At 36.2% G+C, this 19,499-nt stretch overlaps 2 protein-coding genes across 2 annotated transcripts; one reads left to right on the top strand and one right to left on the bottom strand.

Annotated features, from left to right (window-relative positions):
- Positions 1-2,290: 2,290 nt before the first annotated feature.
- si:dkey-166k12.1 (solute carrier family 22 member 13) lies at positions 2,291-12,430 on the bottom strand. The gene is made up of 10 exons (XM_059556362.1): positions 11,334-12,430; positions 8,813-8,916; positions 8,030-8,184; positions 5,832-6,000; positions 5,307-5,421; positions 4,699-4,802; positions 3,125-3,336; positions 2,928-3,036; positions 2,582-2,782; positions 2,291-2,472 (listed from the first exon to the last, which is right to left on the bottom strand). Exons 1-10 carry the CDS (start codon positions 11,670-11,672, stop codon positions 2,370-2,372), a joined length of 1,611 nt encoding a protein of 536 aa, XP_059412345.1. The 5' UTR covers positions 11,673-12,430; the 3' UTR covers positions 2,291-2,369.
- Positions 12,431-15,972: 3,542 nt separating this feature from the next.
- psmb4 (proteasome 20S subunit beta 4) lies at positions 15,973-19,418 on the top strand. Its single transcript, XM_059556369.1, has 7 exons — positions 15,973-16,154; positions 16,757-16,963; positions 17,069-17,215; positions 18,172-18,253; positions 18,357-18,473; positions 18,596-18,684; positions 19,268-19,418. Exons 1-7 carry the CDS (start codon positions 15,988-15,990, stop codon positions 19,278-19,280), a joined length of 822 nt encoding a protein of 273 aa, XP_059412352.1. The 5' UTR covers positions 15,973-15,987; the 3' UTR covers positions 19,281-19,418.
- The last annotated feature ends 81 nt before the right edge of the window (positions 19,419-19,499 follow it).

Here is a 19,499-nt window from a genome sequence, read left to right on the forward strand (position 1 = left end):
TGCTTGTTCATTGTAAAATCACAATAAGACTTGCATTCCATCGTGCAGCAAAAGTAACACACTCATACTTGTTCAAAGCAAGGCAATGGTCAGTAACTAGTAGGTCTATATAACAGTTTCATTAGACCCCAATTAATTAATTCTTATGTCCTCAACATTTTAAAAGACTGAGGGCTGTGGTAACTATCCGGTTTTCTTAATGGTAGTTCCACTAATGGTGCCCTCTTCTGAAAAAAAAAAAGTCTATAGATTTCATCAGGTTAAAAGACATCAGTCACAGGTGTACCTGAAAGTTACAAATTAAGGTCTTATGACAAGAGTAAAAACATTTAAGATCATGATAATCATGCAGTAATTTATAAAAATGATTTGGTTAAAAGTATAGTTAATCAAAATATGAAAATTGCATTATTATTTACTCACCCTCTTGTTGTTCCAAACTTAAAATCAGACATTTACAAGAATTTTGGTCAGTTAGTCATTAGTAGTTTGGTTGGTTAGTGAACCTCAGATTCAGGATTGAATCATTCAGCCTGAACCACTTAATAAGAGGGATTTGTTTACTGTTTAGTTTAGTTTAGTTCTCTGGTGCAAACCATTGACTCGATGACCTGGTCATAGCTTTTTTCAGGCTTCATGTGAATAATTACTTAACATTTTAGTCTGTTCCTCCAAAATTTTACACATGGATTCGGATTCTTGAAATACAGTACAGTGCTTTCACAGTATCATGTATGACACAGAATAAGGATTTAAAATGGCATGGGGGGGGTGAGTAAATAATGATAGGTGTATATCCCTTTAAGATAACATTTAGAACATTAGACAAATTGCATTATAAAATAAATTAAATTCTATCAAACAATTGCATGCAGTAAAAGTACGTATTTAATGTCAGGATATAAAGGTAAAAACTAGATTGTGTCATTTGGCAGTGTGCTGCTTAATTTTGAAGTTATCTATAAGTTTGTGACCATGTATCATCACCTCAATCTCATGACCTACTACAGTAGTGCATGTATCATAGGCTCAAGCAAAATTGGCAACATACATATTAATCCCACTATACATTAAACCTCTTTTTTAAATTGTGTGTTGGATGATTTTTTTTTTCCAATAAAGCAACAGAAAAATTATATGCAGTCAAACAACTGACAAAACAGCACTAAACAAGAAAATTTCCCCTCTAGCTACTGAGCTAAGATAATTCAGGATACTAATATGCTATTAAACAATTTCAACCAGGCATAATCTTTGGGAACTGTCATCTTAAACAAATCTAATTGGAACCCACTGTCCCCACGTGAGACAAATCCGGTGTAATTCCCACACATTGGAGACTATTTACAAAGAAGGCACTGGTTCACTCTTCACTAGACCAAATACTCACAAATTTGCCATTTAGTGAGTGGCAGCTGGTGTTATTGGGAGGTACATTCTCATTCTAGAGAGTATTTGATTGGACAAAAATCTGCGTAGTACAGGATGAGTCATGAATATTTTTGGTCCATTTGCCAGAAAAAAAAAAACACTTTACATGTAAACTGAATGATTTTAGATCGGCTTACTAGTTCACAAATGTTCCTTTTATGTTTGTTTAGGTCAGCGGTTCTCAATTCCAGTCCTTGTGACCCCCTGCTCTGCACATTTTGTATGTCTTTCTCTCTTATCGCTTCAGACGTTTGTTCTATTCGAACATAAGTGCCCTGCAAAGTGGACATCATAGGATATTCCACCATGATTCCAGTACGAAGCGAACGTAGGCTATATGTTCTATTCAAAGTGCATTGAAGTGTACGAGACGTGAATTTAAATTGTATTTATTTACAGAGGTAGACTATATGATGTCACACTTGTCCATGTGTGAAGATGTTGCACAGCGCAAAACCTTGAATGAATGTTCAAAGTGAAGTAAACTTCAACAGATTTCCCCTGATCAAGGAGTAGGGAGCAATGAACACTGTGTAGGCACCATGTCAATCGCAACACAGTTCATGCACGGAGCTCACTTCTAATGAGCTGATTATCTGAATCAGGTGTGTTAAAAAAGAGAGACATGTAAAATATCCAGAGCAGGGGGTCGCAAGGACTGGAACTGAGAACCGCTGGTTTAGAGCATCTCTTATTGTTTGAGTAAATATAAGATGCACAAATTGCATAGCTTTCAGACCCCGTCATCCATTTTTACACTTAAGTTTTATTCAAAACTGCTAATCCAAATGTAAATCAATCAAATAAACAACCTACAGCCATTTAAAAAAAAAACTGTATGAAACGTTCAAATAACTGTCACTGATCATCCGCAAGCCTAATAATGTAAACACACTAGAATGAGACACTGCATAGAGTTTGTGTGTTATCATATACATCTAACTGGACTCATCTGCTAAACACTGCAGTTCCTGACCTTCTGTGCTGCTTGGCAGTTGGCTGGTATATACAGGAATTTGTCCATCATATTTCAGAGCCGGCCTAAAGGAGGAGAGAAGAGGAGAGACTATTTGAGATGTGTTTTCAGGGAAACAGGGTTTTAATTTTGCAGTAAACTATCCCTTTAATTGTATGTGGTGTTATTATTTACCTCTCTGTATCATGAATGCTGTCTGGTAGCGGTTGATTGGCAGTCTCAGGCAATGCTAGAGCAAGCACTGCAGCAAGCAGAGGGGTGGAGCCAAATATCACCATGGGCACAACAGGTGTGTGGCGTCCAAGCATGTTTATTAGTGGTGCTAAAACTCCACCCATCCGTGCAAACATAGAAGAAACACCAATACCTGTTTGCCTAAAGATAAAAAAAAAAGGCCAAATCAGATATGTTACACGTTAACCTATATTCTGAAATCAAGAATGCAAGCTCTTCACTCCCACCTGATTTAAATGGACTTGTTAACAGATCATGGCTTTTGAGAAGGTTTGTGTGCGAGTACCTGAGAACAGTGGGGAACAGTTCTGCAGAATAAATATAGATGATGGCAAAAGATGCTGTGATTCCAAATTTCCCCACCATGGCTAATGCAGTCCGAATATGAGCGGTGTCTGAGAGAAAAAAAAAATTTCATAAGAAAATAATTAAAAAGACAAATAAATTCAAGAAAAGTGCCTGTAGACATGTTTGACTGGTCACCTGCTGGAACAGTGAGAGTCAGCAGACATGCACTGCCTCCCACAGTAAGGAACACACTCAGTGGGATTCGTCGACTACAGGGCAGCAGAACCAACACCAGTGACCTGGCAGGAATTTCCACCAATCCAAACATGAACTGAGAGAGGTAAAGGTCTGCCCCGAGGTCTGACACACCCAGAGACAGACCATAATACACCAACACATTAACAAACCTGGAGAAACACAGAGACGTTAAGTCAATTAAGGGACACCTTTATGTGTGTTTGAAGGGCATGACTACAAACACTTAGTGTTGGGGAGTAACCATAGTTACATGTAGATAAATTACATAATTTAATTACAAAATAAATGTAACTGTAATCAGTTACAGTTAATGACAAAAAATGTGCAATTAATTAAATGAAAATGTTAACGATTACAGAGGAGGGATACATCTTACTTTTTTTTTCACACACCCACATACAGATTTAATTAATTTCATTCATAAATTGCATTGACTGTTCTAAGATTTGAGACACTAATGTTTCAGGAGGTTAGTGCACAAAGGACACATGCTTATTTGATAACTGTTTTGTTTCCTATTTGGGATTATGTATATGCTTTATTTTTTAAGATTAACTGGTTTTTCCAAGCCATTATTAGAAGCCTTTAAAATTAAATTATTATAATCTTAATTCAAGTGTTGAAGGATTTTGAAAGTGATAATAATCAGTGTTGAGTACTACTGTAAGGTTAACCCTGCCTGGTTGAAATGTTTGAAAAAAAATAACTACCAGTTGAAAACATTAGAAATTTTGAAAAGTAATCAAATGCAATCAGTAACATTAATAAAGTAATTGAAATAGTTACACTACTTATTACATTTTATAGGGTAACCTGTAATCTATTACATTTCCAAAGTAACTTTCCCAAACATTGCAAACAATGAACACTGTACTGCACACAGTTGAGTTTGTGGGTTGCTTCTTCAACTACAGGAGCAATTTTCACTTGCTGACTGGAGACATCTGTCATACCTAGGTTATTTGTTTTATTAAAATCATGAATTCCCACCACAGTATCATTTTCATGACATGTATTGCGTTTCAGTAGCATTTTACACCTTGGTTTTTTTTTTTTTATAAAATAGCAGGTTCCTCTGTCTTGCTATAATTAATTTCATAACTAGCATTGCATGTAGCCTAAACACATACCATTTTGTACATTTTTGTAGAATTAAATAAAATTATAGCTATAGTGTCACTGGATTTGACACAACAAAAAATATTCTGTTTATGGGGTGATATTTATTTTGATAAATATTAGTCTTAAGATGGATTTTCATGTTATGGGACCATTGTAAAACATTAACATAATAGCCATTTGAAATGAAACAAGAATAAAACATAAATGCATGATCAAATGTGACTTTCTTATAACAAAAAGCACAAAGTTAAAATCTCTTTGTTTTAATGAAAATATAAACTGGCACTCTTTATGGCTTTATCACTTTACAAAAGTGATATATAAAAAATTGTCTGAAATTGAAGAAACATAAATATAAATATCTATACAGCTACTACTTGTAATCTCACCAGATATAGAAGAGTATGAGAGCTCTCTTTCTCATATAGGGAGTCCGGAGCAGGTCAACAGCTGTATATTGACTCCGTCCTTGTTGGCCCTCATATCGCTCCACCTGTGATAGCAAAAATGACACTTTAATACTTTGTAACAAATGTTATGAAACATCCTGTTTTTAAATGATTTCTAAAGTGTGACACTGAAGCCTGCGGCATGCAGCTTTGCCATTTAAAATATATTTAAAAACTAAATTGTTCAGTACCAATTTTACTGTATTTTTTATCGAATAAATGCATCCTGTTTTTCAGTTCAAGTTACCCAAACACACTTACATTCATTCATAACAATGGGAGAAATCTTTCTAAATACACTCATTGACCTGATGATGTGAAAGTCATCTGCTTGTTGCCCTGGTGATGAAGTGAAGCTTCAGACTATCACTTCTTAAAGACTAAAAACAAAGGCCCCTTGGTTGCCCAGGGTGGGGGATGGTGTTGTCATGGTGATGCTAACAGAGCTATTAGAGAGTTTATGGGATTTGAAGATTGGGCCAAAGGCGTGACAAGAAAAAAAGCCAACAAGAGAGTAGAGAGAGTGAAAGGATTCAAATTTTTGATACCTGAACAGTGGGAGGTAAGATGCGACCATTGACCGTAGCTGCTTTACGCAGAAGATCAATCGCCTCCTCATTTCGGTTATTCACCAAAAGCCAACGGGCCGAATGTGGAAGAACCCTGAGAAATAGAAGGAGAGGAGGATGAAAGGAGATTTATGCTGTCAGACTGATAAAGGCAGAGGAAGGGAGGAAGTCAAATAACAAGAGTGAATGAAAAAGAGAAGTGAGTGGTGCTTTTATCTTCTCTGTTGCAAAGCCTGATTGCATAAGGTAGGATACACTGAAACATTTATATATAACAGATCTTAAAATGTTTGTTTATCTTACAGAAAACAGTTGTTTTAAATTGCAACAATATTTCACAATATTAATGTGCTTTTACAGAATTTTTGATCAAATGCATGCAGCACTGAAGCATAAAAGATATCTTTCAAAAAACGTCAAAACTCTCATCGACCACAAAAACTACTAAACTCCACCACTCGAAGTTTACGTGTTAACTCAAAATACACTTTTGTGTTGTCTCACCATATATAGAATATGAAGAGAAATCCTGGTGCAGAGATTGCCAGCTGCAGCTTTCTCCAGTCTCTGATGAGATAAGCAACACCTGCCAGCAGCATGTAGCCAAAACCAAAGAAGTAGTCGGTGAAGATGCCTGCCAGCATCCGTTTCTGTGTGCAGGTCCACTCTGTGCCTGTGCAGGAGGGGTGAGGGGAGGTTAGGTGTTCAGGGGTGGTTAGGTTTGGGGTTTAAGGGTTTAACTTAGGGTATTTAGGTCTGGGGTAAAGAAGAAAAGTGTGTTTGTTACTGTTGGCATATAAATATGTCAATGGCACTGTGCGAGAGTTGGGGGGCTCTTGAAAGGTTCTGGTTGAGTACAGGTAGAAATGTACTCAACTGGAACCTGTTTTATATGCATGTTGGTATATGAGGTTGTGCAATAAATCAGGAAAAACTCCAAAACATAATAATGAAGATAATATTGACGTCAATCAGACTCTCTATGGTACAGCCCACCTGCTACAAGTCAGGGTATGTCTTGACTTGTCTAGTAAAGGCATTGGGATATAATATCTCATTCCTATATCAATTGACAGGAATATTAGAGGTTTCAGACAGTCACACTGTTAGAAAGAAATAGTAAATGTTTCTCAAATATAAGACATTAAGTATGCAGATGAGCAGAAGTTCAGTGTGCAAGTTTTACTTAAAATATCATTCAGATGATTTTTTTATCCAGCATGGCTAACTTTTTAAAGGGGTGGTTGCAATTTCACTTTTTTAACATTAGTTAGTGTGTAATGTTGCTGTTTGAGCATAAATAATTTCTGAAAAAGTCTGCAAATATCTTCAACTTTTAAAATTATGGCAGTTAATATCTACAAAGATGGCTTGTAGGGACTACAACAAGTTACTTCTCGGGTTTGTGCAACATGCAACAAAGGGGGAGAGACCATGCTGCACTGCATTAGAGAAGAGGAAGAGTTGCTGCCATGCCATCAAATCTAGGGCTGCACGAAAATATCTATTCATATATGAATCACAATTCTGTCTTCTAATGATTCTAATGGATTCACAAGTTTCAAAATAAGTGTTCTAAAGCAGCGGTTCTTAATCCTGTTCCTCCTCGCATCCCCTGCTCTGCATCTCTCTCTCTCTCTCTCTCTCTCTCTCTCATTCACTGAACTGTTCCAGTAATACACTCTATGTGTATAGACAGACAGATATTTTCACATAGCTATGAGAAGTGTTAAACATGGACATGTATGCAGTTCCCTTGCTGTATTAATGTTTTAAACAGGATAAAACTGTATATTAAAAGCTAACATAAGCAGTGGCATTACAAATGTAAGTGTATCTAAAAGTATGAGACAGCAACAAACAAAAAACATACCATTAAGAGCCGTGCTTGCACAGGTTCTGCGTGATCCTCTTCATTAATATTCTCTGCATCTCAATCAGGCTCAAATTGATGAAAGTGACGTATAGACATGCATTAGGCGGTTTAGCGAATCACAACACACTGGGCCAGCTAACCAATCTGAGCCCATCGCATATTTCTGAGGGAGGGGTTTCATAAAAACAGGAAATCATCTGAGCGTTCAAAGGAGAAGGGAGAGAGCAGTGTAGAATAAAGCTAAATTAAGTGAAAATAATGCGTTTTTGTAAAAACTAAGGGGAAGTCGTGGCCTAGTGGTTAGAGAGTTTGACTCTTAACCCTAAAGTTGTGGGTTCGAGTCTCGTGCTGGCAATACCACGACTGAGGTGCCCTTGAGCAAGGCATCGAACCCCCAACTGCTCCCCGGGTGCCGCAGCATAAATGGCTGCCCACTGTTGTGTGTGTGTTTGTGTGTGTGTGTATGTGTGTGTGTGTGTGTGTGTGTGTGTGTGTGCACAAACATGTTAGACTGCACCCCATAAACAATCAAGCCTAGAAAAAAAGTCAACCACCCCTGTAAAAAAAAAAAGTCACCTTTAACCTGAGGTTAAGTGTCTTGCTCAAAGGAACAATAACACTAAAACAGGAAAGGGGTCAGAGGTCAGATGTAACCTTTAGTACAAGCACAGATCCTCAGTTATGCCAGTTAATATTCAACTCACATTCTATTATTAGTAAATATCTATAATTATGTCAAGATACATGCATGATCAGTGATGACTAATAAAATAGTAAGTGATTTGTATTTTTGAGTGAACTATCCCTTTAGTACTCCAAGTCTCACCTAGAACAAACGCATTGATTATCACGCCCGACACAGTCATTCCTATGATGAAGCGCAGGGTGACATAAACAGGGAAGTTTGGAGCGAAGGCAGCAGCCACACCAAACACTGTCTGAAGGGCTAAAGACAAGAGCATGGCAAACCTCCTCCCATACCTTACAGAGAAAGAAAGAATGAGAGAGATTTAATGAGAAATGCTGGTGAATGGACAGGTATTTTTCTTTTTATTATAATCATAAAATAGAGGGTTAAAATGTTATTAAAGCGGATCTGCAACTCTTGTAATTAAGTTCTAATAAAATCTAAAAAATATGATGCCAGTCAAATTTAACAAGTCAATTTTTATTTTTAGTGTTATTTTAGCACTTTAATACTAGTATTTACTATTATAATACTGTTAGCAGCAGGTTAAAATAGCAACATGTACAAGACATTTTAAGACAAATTGGGGCCCCTCTGGAATTTTGCCGAGGCCCCCTATTGGGCCCCAGCCGCCTGATTGAAAAACAATGATTTGTAGTACATACAAAGTATATAGACCACTAAATTGGAAACAGGGATGTGTATTAACTCTCTGTAAATGCATATATAGCTCTAGGCAATGTACATTTGACATTAAAAATGTATTAATACATAAAGAGTTGAATGGGAAGCAGGACATAGAAAGAGAGATAGAGAGCTATGAGCAGGGTATGACCAATAGTTTCCCTCAGGTTGTTTAGAGTGAACAAAGCACACATGTGAAACGTAATGATGCAAATGTGTATGAGTGTGTGTATATACCTGTCTGCCATAGCTCCAAACACAACAGCTCCTACAAGCAACCCCAGCATATAGATAGAGGAGCCCAGACTGTTTAGACCTGCCTTGTCACACACCAGATCCCACTGCACAAATACATATACAAAACCCAATTATTAGTCGAGAAAAATCATTACAGGCATATTATTTTATTTATTTTGCATTTTTTTTCCCCTTGCAAATCTTATATTTATATATACCAATCAAACTTTTATAGGATTTATAAGTCCTTTATATTTACAATGGATGAATTTATTTAATCAAAAATACATAAAGAAAATAGTAGTATAATAAAATATTATTACAATTTAAAATAACTGATTTCCATTTCTATTCATTTTTTTAAAACAGATGGCAAAGCTGAATTTTCTTCAGCATCACACGATCCTTCAGAAATCTGCATTTGCTCAAGAAACTTTTCTTATCATTATTATCAAACATGAAAACATTTGCTGCTTAAAAGTTTTCTGGAAACCTTTATAATTTTTTTTTTTTGAAGAATAGAAGAATAGAAAACTTTTATAACAATACCAGGTATATATATATATATATATTAGTGGTGGGCATAGATAATTTTTTTAACTGTGATCTTGAAATTAATCTAGATGAATCTAGATTAAAATGGCTCATTCGAATTCTGCCGAAGGCATTCAGAATATGTGTGTTACCCAAATAAAATTGACAAACAGTAAGTCTTTAAGAAGGGGTTTATCAAGCTAGGTGGTGCATTAGAAAAGGGGCTCATCTCCTGTTTCCAAAATGCATCACAAAGTGCTTGAAAAAGCTGTAAACTAATTCCACATTGCACAAGGTGCAAACAACCTTACGCCTGTTTCACACATACTCCGTCTGCAGTCCGCACCCATGTTAACGGATTCCAGTGGCATTCCAGGAGCGTTGCGTCTGCAGCAGTGCGATCGTTTATGTACCAAGTAGCGGACTGCAAACGCGTCATGTGTGAAAGCACATCAAGTATGTGTGAAACAGGCGTGAGCAGGGCCGTAGCTGGGGTCAGCGGTGACCCGGTGAAGGTTGTACCATCGGGCCCTGTTTGAAATTGTTTAATTTGTATGTTCGTTTATTTTTATTTATTTGTGCTATTTACACAATGTTTTAAGTTTTTTCAAGTTTGTAGGTGTCAAGGTACAGAAACCAAATAATTTAATGTAAAATAGCACTGGATAGTCTTCAATGTAAAAATGAAATATACAATCAAACCTACATTTATTCAGACACCTTCAACATTTCTCACATTATAACAGTTTTGCTATATATATAAAAAATTATATCTGGTGTCTGAATAATTTTTGGTTTGACTGTTAAAACTACAAAGTACTTCAGTCAGGAGCAGTGAGTGATTTTCATTTTCATTTTCATTTTCTTGGATTAACATTACAGCAGCCAGTAGCTAAATTAGGCGCGGTCACTTTAAGAGAGATGAACGCATCCGATATAATACACATCCCATTTTTTTCCTCAACTGTTTACTTTCACTTAAGAAATAACTGACAGTTTTTTCGAGCATAATTTCCAAGGTGGATATTTTGACATATTTTGTATGTATTTGTCGGCACAAGAGCAAAAAGAAGCAAATTCGGTGTTCAAGTGTTTTGAGACGCCTTTCTCTGCGTGAGCCCTGAACACCAGAACACCGCGGTACTGAATCGGTCTCTTTCACATCTTTTTGTTTGTTCAAACTGCGATTTGTGTTTGTTCGTTCAGGTGCAGGAGGGACTTCGAGGAGAACTTCGCAGAAGAGAGCTCGGTTCAGTGTTGCTGTCCGTGATACGCAGCTCTCGATCTCTCTCTCGTGCGCACCGAACACAGCGCGCGAGTAACCAGCTACTCTGTTCAGCTTTTCCGCGTCTTGTTTTTGGATGCTTAAATGTTTAAATCGACAAGCGGTAAGGCTTAAAAACACGTGAAAAAGATAAGCTTTCGTGACGATGCGCAGCAGAGGCCCGTCAACTGTCCTGAGCATCTTTTTAGGCTGACCTCAGCCAGTCGGTTATATAAAATATCAAAGTGAAAGTCATCATAGCTTGCTTAGTATAGACCCAGCTCCCAACCCAACTTTGAGAATATATTAACGGCGATATTTTTTTATCGCCAGATAAGAGTCTCACGTTAACGCAGCACGTTAATGCCGATAACGGCCCACCACTAATATATATATATTATTATATTATTATTATTATTATTATTATATTATTATTATTATTATTCTTTTTTTTGTATGTTACTGTCACTGTTGCTCAATTTATCAATTAAATGCATCCTTGCTTAATAAAAGTATTAATTTCTAAGGGGAAAAAAATTCTTAGTGATCCCAACCTTCCGAAAGGATTACTATTTTAGATTTTGTAACATTATAGAATATATATTTTATAATATGTAATTATTTGATAACCTTCTATTTTTATGTTAAACAATTTCGTTGTACCCATTTAAGAAAAAAAAACCTGGCATTTAATTATTCTAAAGAATGCAGACCTGCGTTTACCTCAGTGACAGTGGTTCTCTGGAAGATCTCGTGGCTGTACACCCATCCTGTCTCACAAGTTGAGTGTGTACTGTGGTTCTTTCCTGAAACTGCTGTGCACGAGTCTGCATGTCCTGGCAGAAGGGAGATGCTCAGATTCACATCTGAAAGGTTGTCGACAGTAAGGGACGCGTTCTCCATCCCTGAACCCCAACAATGGTGGGGTGGCGTGGCGCCTGTGAAGACGCTCGCCATCATGTGGAATGCGAGAAAGATCTGCGGTAGACATATCCACACATACAGAAGCTTCTGATATCTCCCAAAGCCACCGATTGTGGCCAGCAGCTGATCGAAATTCATTAGGCTACCAACCTTGAAAAAACAAGTCTCGAGAATCTTCACACCTCCATCGAACTACAGTGAGCAAGTGTAGAGAGGCGATCAAAATTTATGTAGATTTCTTAATATATGCCGGAAATAAATTTTAAATCCATCAAGTATTTTATATCCTGAAGAAAGCGCACGGAGATCAATAACAAATGTTTACGCAACACGTGCCATTGTGTTGTTGTTATCGTGGCTGGTCTACAACAGCATCTTAGAATTATATTTATGGCTTTAAAATATGCTCAAACAAATCCTGAACAAGAAACAGAAAAAAGACAATTAAAAGCCAAAAAATGTCAAAGTGAGTTGATGTCCACTTTCCAGGCGCCTATATTTCCACGGATCACGGCAGATCTGGTTTGACTGTACGGTTTCGCGCTCCGCTTGTTACAAAAGCGTGAAACAACGAGAAAGGCTGGAGCAAAACCACGTCGTCTGGAATGGACCGAGAACTGCTGCGATGCGTTCAATCTTTGGACCAGCAATCATGGAGAATATAAAGGAAAATAAAAAGCAAACTTTACTTTTTCTACGCTATTGTGTGGAGTGAAATTGCTGTTTAGTTTGGAGTTTTGTATTAAACCCGCGGCTGGTGAAGTGCTGGTCTAAATGGGACGCGCGGCGCGCATAATGAGACTGTAGATCAAAGCTCTCTGTAAATTAGTCCCACGCGACCCACTCCTGCACCTTTCACGGGAAAAACAACCTCCGGCTCAAAACTAGAAATGAGATATGATGACTTGGAGAAACAAAAGCGTGCCTTCAGACCGAAAGAAGTCAGCTTTTCATTTCCAACGGCAGATAGTAATTTCAACATTTAAAAAAAAAAACCTATGCAACAGTAGCTACAACAACAACAAAAAATAATAATAATGAGCATCCTGGACATGCAGCTTAAAGATATTATTCATATGTCTTAAATGAATACCAGCTTTTCTGCATAATAAATTAGTAATAAAAAATTACGAATTAGTAATAAATATATTACTAATCAAAAAATAAGTTTTAATATATTTACAGTAGGCTAGGACATTGACAAATTATCTTCCTCAACATGATCTTTACTTATTATTAAAGAATTTGGACCCCTCCAATGTGTTGTTGGCTATTGCTACAAATATACCTGTAGGCCTTCTTATGACTGGTTTTACAGTCCACGGTCACGTATCAGTAAGAAGTGGTGATAAAAATGCAGTACTGAAAGCAACTGCTTACTACCATCAATAGAAAGTTAATAGGCTTTAACACAAAGTATTCACCGTGATACAGGGTGGCAGAAATGCTGGACAGAAATCAACAAACATATTTACATTGTATTAATGTAATGTGTTGTTCTGTACGTGTTCATGTAACCGTGTGAAATAAATGTAAGATGCAAGAAGGTTGTAGAAATAATGTTAAGCAACATTCATCAGTTGTGAGGAAGGCAAGGCACTGCAAGTTTATTTATATAACACATTTCATACACAATTTTAATTCAAAGTGCTTTACATAAAAGAAAAGAAAATAATAATAACAAAAATCACAACAATAAAACGTGGAATTTAAAAACCTTGAAAATTATTTCAAAATTGATTTAAGATATTTAAAATGAGTTTAAAACAGTTCAGAATAGAAAATGGTTATATCAAAAACATAGTGCAATCAGTTCGGGCATTGCAAAGTGCTCATTCAGTAAATGCACAGCTAAACAGATGAGTTTTGAGTCTGTATTTAAATGTGACTATTGTTTTAGCACATCTGATCTCTTCTGGAAGCTGATTCCAACTGCGAGCAGCATAATAACTAAAAGCAGACTCCCTTTGTTTTGTGCGAACCCTTGGTATTTCTAACTGACTCAATCCTAATGATCAGAGTGGTCTGTTAGGTTTATATTCAGTGAACATATCTGCAATGTATTCAGGTCCTAGGCCATTGAGTGATTTATAAATGAGTAAAAGTACTTTAAAATCAATCCTAAATGTAACTGGAAGCCAGTGTAATGGCCTGAGGACTGGTGTGATATGCTCAAATTTTCTGGTTCTAGTCAGAATCCTGGCAGCAGCGTTCTGGATGAGCTGCAGCTGTCTAGTCTTCTTGGGAAGGCCGGTGAGGAGATCATTACAATAGTCCACCCTGCTGGTGATAACAATTTTCTTCAAGTCTTGACTGGAAACTAAACATATAATTCTTGCCATGTTTTTTAGATGATAGTATGCTGATTTAGTTATTGCGTTGACATGACTACTGAAACTAAGGTCTGTCTCCAGAATCACACGAATCTATAAAATAAAAGGGGGTTTGATTTAGGGGTCCATATTCACATGCAATGTCAACATTTTAGGCTCAGGGTGTATAAAATGATCATCATTATCTATTATGAGGTGGCTGATTCACAAAATGAAATGTAAAGCATCTGTATCCAGTTAACTTTTATTTGTTAGTCTTGCCAATAACTCCCAAGGTTCGATACAGTGTTTATTCAGCTGCTAAAACAAATGGCCTTTACTTTCTGATGTGAATGGAATTTAGCATCCTGGTGGGATTGTTTCCTGAGCAGGATTTTACTATTTACATGCTGTGAGGCATTGAAGGTTTCAGGCACCCCATGAACAGAAAGGCCCAAAGTTAAAGGGGTCATATGACGTTGCTTAAAAGAACATTATGTTGTGTTTTTGGTGTAATGAAATGTGTTTATGGGGTTTAAGGTTAAAAAAACATTATTTTCCACATACTATACATTATTGTTGCTCCTCTATGCCTAACCTTTCTGAATCGTGTAGATTTTTACAAAGCTCATTTTTCAGAAAAGCGAGGTGTATGCTGATTGGCTAGCAATCCAGTGCATTGTGATTGGCCGAATACCTCAAGCGTGGGACAGAAATGTTACACCCCTCACCATATGATGCTGTGTCCCGGCTCAATGAGACAAAGCCAATAAAACCCATTACAAACGAGGCATTTGTTGCATCCAGTGGGGACATATTACTTATTATAATGACTAATATTGTCTTTTTACTTGATGCGTTGCATATCGCACCACATAACCATGTCTGCATTTGTGATCAGAGAAATGACAAACACCAAGCGCTACTCTACACTGCTTAAATCCATGTTTGAATGATCAGTGGCAAATTCTTTAAATATAAAAAATGATCTTACAGGCTGTGTGTCAGAAGTGCCAGACTGTCCTTGAAAATATAGAACTGTCCCACTTTATAGAACAGCCTTTGAGCACGGAAGCATTGTAGGCTATTCTGCAGGTTCAGGAAACAGTCCTCCATAAAATGTTTTTGCAAATCTTCCCACAAAGTGGCGTAGACATGTGAGGACGTGTTAAAACGAGCCGTTTTAGGAGGGCATGGACAAGTCTCAACTTTTATAAAGAACAACTCTTTGGATATGACACTTTAGTCTTTGCAACTTTACAGATCTTTATGCACCAACAGCTTGTAACACTCCAAAGAGAAAGGACAATTTTTAATTGGATCATACGACCTCTAACATGATCATTCCACGATTTTATTAGATGTTAATTTGTTTCTTTTGATGTGACTTTAGAATCAGTATTAATTTAACTATTAGTTTTAAGAAATAAAAAAGTTAATGTATTAATTCTGTCAACTAGAGAATCATCATCAACCTCTTAGCTGTTGAAGGAGGGTCATTTGTTACCTGCCATTGAGCAGACACTTTTCCCTTTGAACATTCTCTTACTCTTTAACTAAGAAGTAGACCTAACTGTATTTATATGAGGCCTGACCAATGAACTGAAGCTTAATCTATAGAGCTGTTCAGTCACGACAAATTGCAGGCCATTCACAGAGAAATCTAATTTCCTTTGGGTTTCGAGCACTGGCTTTGGATTTATGAGTACAATAACATCTAAGCTATATAAGGACTACAACAGTAAACTCAAAGTCTTGTAGTAGTAGTAGTAATATACCATAATGTTAAAGGACTTTACTACTCAAAATAATAATAAAAAATAAAATAATAATAATAATAAAAATAAAATAAAATAATTAAACTGTTCTTTTGTTATTCTGAACCAATTTGTAATATTCTGCTTAATTTTATGTAGCCTGAGAAATAAGTAAAATATTATTTTGATTTTTTTTTGTATTTATTAATATGTATTATTATTATTATTATTATTATTATTATATTTAGCTTTACATATGAACTTTCAAAAACATCACTTTTGATAAGGGGCAACTGATTTCCCAGCAGAACCCATTCTATACCTAAAGAAATGCCCATAGAAATAAACACAACCCAATATCCCACAATGCATAGCGCGTATTACATGGAGCGCATAGCGGTACCGTCATTTCCGTCAGTTCTGAACATGGAGGCGAATGGATTGAAGTTGAATTTCTGGGAGAACGGACCGAAACCCGGTCAGTTTTATTCATTCCCGGGTAACAGCAGCAGCAGTGCGGCTCCAGGATGCGGACCCATCAAACACACACTGTAAGTTCATCACGACTCGTCAGTTCAGTGATTCGCAGTCAGTAAAGTTTGTGCTTTCGATTTGCCTTTCTCTGCTGCATCATCATGGAGGAAAGCTGCTGTTTACCCCGGAAACTGTCTCCTTTATATATCTTTAAAAATATATTCGATTATTTATTTGTTGACGTTACTCTGAATGTAATTTATATTTCTTTCTTTTTCCACTCTTCATCTAGTGAAAAAGTACGAGTGTAACGTTAATGGTCCAGTGCTAAGTTAGCTTGTTAGCAATAATGCTAATGATTCGGCAAATATCAAAACCAGTGTTTTTAATATGCTTATTTATATACTATATATATATGTATATGAGGAAGTATATGCGAAGTACAATATATATGTCTTGGCATAATTGTGGACATAAATGAGACTAATAAAAACAATAATTAAAATAAAAATACATTACAAAAACTATACGGCCAATTAATTAATAGAAATCTGCATTTTTTTTTATCAAATAAATGCAGCCTTGGTGAACATAAGACACTCGAAAAATCTTTCATACCTTTGAACGGTAGTGTTACATGCATGTCTTTTCTGAATGTATAATATTGAATGTTTCTCAGCAACCCCATGGTAACGGGCACATCAGTGCTGGGGGTGAAGTTCACTGGAGGTGTGATCATTGCTGCTGACATGCTCGGCTCTTACGGCTCTCTGGCACGCTTCCGCAACATCTCCAGACTCATGAAGGTCAACAACAACACCATCCTGGGAGCCTCGGGGGACTATGCTGACTACCAGTACCTTAAACAGGTCATTGAGCAGATGGTGTAAGTACACACACGTTTGCTTATGATTTGGTTGAAAACTTTGTCAGGTTTGAGACCTCATATCAGTGTACGTTAATAGGTTGAACTTGATCTGTGTTTGTTTAGGATTGATGAAGAACTTCTTGGAGATGGACACAGCTACACCCCCAAAGCCATCCACTCCTGGCTCACGCGGGTCATGTACAACCGCCGCAGCAAGATGAACCCCTTGTGGAACACAGTGGTCATCGGTGGATTTTACAACGGAGAGAGGTGGGACAGTGTCCAGACGACTACTGTTGAGTGTATAAACTAGATTATTTGCATTTGAATGAAAGTCGGTTTTAAAGAAAATTCTCAATCCAACTTTTTTTTTTTTTGTAATCAGTTTTATTAAGAAGTGAAACAGAAAGAGGGAGAAAGACACTTGATTTTATCTAATGGAAATCAATCTCAAATAACAGGTTGAAAAATTTACATGTAAGATATTGGTGACTAAGTTTGTTAAGAGGTGAATTTATAATGTGCAAATTATTAATTGATGAAACATTATAAAGAGCTTTTTTTTATTACTGTTATAGTGTAATTTTCAAGTCACATTTATTTTATTTTCTCAAGACACATTTTGTTTCATGGTGGTAATGTTTATAATAATATCCTAATATCTTCATATATAATAGTCACATTTATCAGATTAGAGCTGGGTGATACTGTAGTTTACATTTTGCTCTATAGTAGTTACAGTATACATAGAGCTGGGGGGTAATATTGTTAAGATTTTGTGATGGGGGAAAAATTTTGATATAGATATTTGCTATATAGTATGCATCACTTTTCATGAGTGTATTGTATGTATTTATTTTACTTTATTTACTGAATGTTTATAGCTTATATTTTTGACAATATAACATTAAAACAGTTTATTTTCTAGACCGTATTCTATATTGTAACAATTCTATATTTTGTAGCACTTAACGTAAGTGTAATAAATACTATATAATAAATACTTATAGTAGTTGTATAATTCATTATTATTTATATGTTGAATAATTTCAGTTATTTAACTGTGAGTTTTTGTTCAGTTTACAACAATTTTTATTTGGTGAGGTTTTTCACTTGCAGTTGCAATATAGAAAGTTAGGTCCGTTTTGTGACTCGATGACTTGGAGTTGTCTGCTGTACTTTAAATTTCATTGAGCACTGTTTTTTTTTTGTGTTGCTCTCTTAAGCTTTCTTGGTTATGTGGACAAGTTAGGAGTTGCATATGAAGCCCCAACAGTAGCAACAGGATTTGGCGCTTATCTGGCTCAGGTAAGGTTTTCTTTCCTTTTTTTTTTTCATCAGATAATCTTGCTTTTTAAATTTAGTTATAACCTTTTATATGAACTCATCATATACGCTTGTGTTTTTGTAGCCCTTGATGAGGGAGGTGATGGAGAACAAGGTAGAAATCACAAAGGATGAGGCACGAGCGCTGATAGAGCGATGCCTGAAAGTCCTGTACTACCGTGATGCCCGCTCCTACAACAGGGTAAGACATGCTCCTCCCTCTATTTGTCCTTCATGAAAAGAGCATTATCTCAGGTGCAACATTTCATTGTAAATGTGTTTCAAGAAACTGAAAATAAAAAATTTTCTTGGGACTTCCTGTAGCATGAAATCGCCATTGTAACAGCTGAAGGTGTTGAGATTATAGGACCACTGTCATCTGAAACAAACTGGGACATTGCCCATCTGGTCAGGTAGGCTGAAATTCATGATTCTCACCATTTATGGTTTAATAGACATTTTATGGTATTAGTATAATGTACACTTCTGTTTGGAAACATAGGTTTGGTAAGGCTTTTTTAATTTTATTGAAAATGCAGGTTTACAAGCTTCAAGTTATCAGTAAAACAGTAATATTGTGGAATACTTCTGTACATTAATTTTTTCTGTTTTACATATTTAAAAATGTCATCTATTCCTGTGATGGCAAAGCAGAATTTTCAGCAGTTATTACCCCAGTCTTCAGTGTCACATGATCCTTAAGAAATTAGTGTTGAAAACATATATTCTGATTAATATTTTTTTGTGATACTTTGGTGAATCTAAAGTTCATAAGAACTTTTATAAATGTATTTACTGTCACTTTTAATTCAAATTAATGTGTCCTTGCACAACAGAAGTATTAAAAAAAATATAAAAAGTTCCTGACCTCAAACTTTTGGATGATAATGTATTTAGTGCGTTGCAAGGTTGTTGGATATACATCAGTGGAGTGCATAGTTAAATCTTGATTGCTGATTCATTGTATTGACCTACTGATGTTTGTTTTTATTGCAGTGGTTTTGAATGAGTCTTGTTCTGCTGCCCATTTTGCCACATCATCTTTGGACAAGCTCTTAGCACCACCCGATCAATATTGCATTGTCAAGACTACAGTTAGAATTGTTTCTTGCCTTTTTGTTATACATAAATAAACTTCATAAAATTGTTTGCTTGTGTTCATTGTTCTCCTATCAGTAAATCAAACATTCATATGCAATAGTTTTCCACCGAGAGTGTGTATAAGGGG

The sequence above is a fragment of the Carassius carassius genome, chromosome 8, assembly GCF_963082965.1.
Source record: "Carassius carassius chromosome 8, fCarCar2.1, whole genome shotgun sequence".
NCBI classification, from domain to species: Eukaryota; Metazoa; Chordata; class Actinopteri; order Cypriniformes; family Cyprinidae; genus Carassius; species Carassius carassius.

Excerpts from the sequence above, each read along its gene's own strand:
- si:dkey-166k12.1 (XM_059556362.1), bottom strand. The coding sequence starts at position 11,672 with ATGAATTTCGATCAGCTGCTGGCCACAATCGGTGGCTTTGGGAGATAT. Across the intron at positions 8,185-8,812 it reads TTTGGAGCTATGGCAGACAG|GTATGGGAGGAGGTTTGCCA; the intron begins GTATATACACAC and ends TTTCTCTGTAAG. Across the intron at positions 5,422-5,831 it reads CTCTTCATATTCTATATATG|GGTTCTTCCACATTCGGCCC; the intron begins GTGAGACAACAC and ends TCTATTTCTCAG.
- psmb4 (XM_059556369.1), top strand. The coding sequence starts at position 15,988 with ATGGAGCGCATAGCGGTACCGTCATTTCCGTCAGTTCTGAACATGGAG. Across the intron at positions 16,155-16,756 it reads GGACCCATCAAACACACACT|CAACCCCATGGTAACGGGCA; the intron begins GTAAGTTCATCA and ends AATGTTTCTCAG. Across the intron at positions 17,216-18,171 it reads GGATTTTACAACGGAGAGAG|CTTTCTTGGTTATGTGGACA; the intron begins GTGGGACAGTGT and ends TGCTCTCTTAAG.